The sequence below is a fragment of the Aplysia californica genome, unplaced genomic scaffold (assembly GCF_000002075.1).
Source record: "Aplysia californica isolate F4 #8 unplaced genomic scaffold, AplCal3.0 scaffold00098, whole genome shotgun sequence".
Lineage (NCBI taxonomy): Eukaryota > Metazoa > Mollusca > Gastropoda > Aplysiida > Aplysiidae > Aplysia > Aplysia californica.
The window spans coordinates 594,519-596,608 of record NW_004797368.1 but is presented as its reverse complement, the minus strand read 5'-3'; the positions used below and the strand labels follow the sequence as shown (position 1 = coordinate 596,608).

Here is a 2,090-nt window from a genome sequence, read left to right as displayed (position 1 = left end):
GGGGGGGTTCTTTTTTTGTTTTGTTTTTAAATAAAGTTTAGGTCTTTGTTTATCAAAAACTGCAATAACATTAAAATTTGATCATTGTCACTCAATAAAGATTGTAGGTTAAACTCAACGTCACAAATGATGAAGTCAAACAACGGGTCAAAAATGTAACTGGACAATATGCTGACCTTCTCACTATGTTCAGGAAACGCAAACTGCAAAGGTATGGACGAACCACCGGTTCATCCGGCCTTGCCAAGATGATCCTGCAAAGCAGCGTCTATAGGGGGGAAAGGAGCAGAGGCAGACCAAAGAAGAGTTGGGAGGACAACACCAAGGAATGGACAGACCTGGAACTCAAAGACACGCTCAGAAAAGTTGAAGCCCGGAAGGAGAGTATGAAGCTGGTGGCCAAATCTTCAAAAGAGCCCAAACGGACATTCAGTCTACGGGATAGGTGAAAGTGAAGGTGAAGGTGAACGTTCTTTTGTTTGTTTGTCACTCTCTTGTGAACAGCTGTTTCCGGGGTGCCTTGATAGTCGAAGCAGATCTTGTGCTGTTGATGTTAGAGGGGTGGGCAGAGAAAGCCTGATTCCCTGTTTGGACTTATTTGGCCCTCATGTGACCTTGCAATTGCGAGCACCGTAAAAACCTTACTCAATTTTTTTTTAAATCAATGTCAGAGAAATTGAGCCATTGACATGCTCTGCGCATTTCTGCTGATGTCAGATTATTTATCGTGAACAGTTTTATGAAAGGAGAACAGTTTGTGCCTCGCTTGAATGGATGGTACATAACTCATGCAATTCAAATATAAATCATAATTATGATAAATTATTGATTAATTCCCTTGGACAGAGATTATTGCCATTTTTTATAACAATTAATTAATTAATTGATTAATTAAGGTACAATGCATGTACATGTATAATGAATTTTGGGTGCATGAAAACCCCATTCTCTTTTCAGTACCTAAAGATCGGAAACAAAGGGATAAAAGAAACCAAACAATTTAAAAAATAACAGCAAGAAACGTTGACTAGCCCTTTCCGCTCTGATAACTTTATTTTGTTTTTTGGGTTAGGGCCTACTCTTTATTGTTGCTTCAGAAAAGTTGGTTTGATATGAGACATTCAATATTTCGTAGAGATATGAGGATAGTTAAGTTATTAATAGTTATGGCCTAAGCAATAGAATCTACGTTATTATAAAGTATAAAGCCTACGTTCTCGGAAACGATCAGCTGGCCTCCTTCATTGGTGGCCCTTTGCTACCTACGTTAGTGCATTCAGCAACCAGGAAGCTTATTAAAATTTGCTATAAAAAGAGGCAAAAGTGCAAAGTATTTTTTAAAACACATTTTGACCCAAGTAAAAATATGAAGTAAAGTTAGCATTCGAAAAGAAGGTGACTGTAATTTGACAAAATTTCACGAAGGCTGATCTTGGCACAACACCGCGATCATGTGATGTAGTTGATTCAAAATGGCTACCTTGGGGTGTACTTCCTCTTGTGTTTATCTTGGCTGCTAGTCTTTCTGTCACGCATACATTTTTTAATGTTCTGTAATAGGACACCCGTGTGGACATTATGACCGCTAGTTTTTAACATGATTGCTTCATTCAAACTGAAATAATTTGTTTTTTTCAAGGACCCAGACGCAAAGATGGGCTCTCGGCTCAGGTATTTGACTCTATACTAGATCTATACTATGATAAAACTATAACATTGCGGTGTCTTCTGACTACTTTTATAATTCTGTTGATTCCAGACGAAATACAGGCTAAGACTGTTACTGTTATTTTGGAAGGACTTCCGTAACGAGCGACCACCCCATCAAACACAATAAAGAAGAGGCCTAACCCTACCCCTAACCCTAACCCTACCCTACTTCCTACCCTTACCCCACATGCGATTAAAAGTAGAAATGATGCAAACTATTTTTAGGTAAGGCGCCCATCTTGTTTGACGTCAGACCAGGATACCCCTCCGATCACGTGACTACATCTAAGTATAGACAACCGCATGGCACCAAAGATGGAAGTGTCTATGTATATTATGCTTTTTAATCTACACAAATTTTTCGGAATTTCTGATAGCTG

At 38.8% G+C, this 2,090-nt stretch overlaps 1 protein-coding gene across 2 annotated transcripts in view; it reads left to right on the top strand.

Moving 5' to 3' along the window:
• The first annotated feature begins 1,229 nt into the window (after positions 1-1,229).
• LOC101861029 (DENN domain-containing protein 1B) overlaps positions 1,230-2,090 on the top strand; it is a 40,724-nt gene continuing 39,863 nt past the window's right edge. For both annotated transcript variants that reach the window (XM_005095205.3, XM_013080756.2), the window contains exon 1: positions 1,230-1,671. In XM_005095205.3, the coding sequence (XP_005095262.2) occupies positions 1,655-1,671 (17 nt within the window). In that variant the 5' untranslated portion in view covers positions 1,230-1,654. The remainder of the gene's footprint in view (positions 1,672-2,090) is intronic.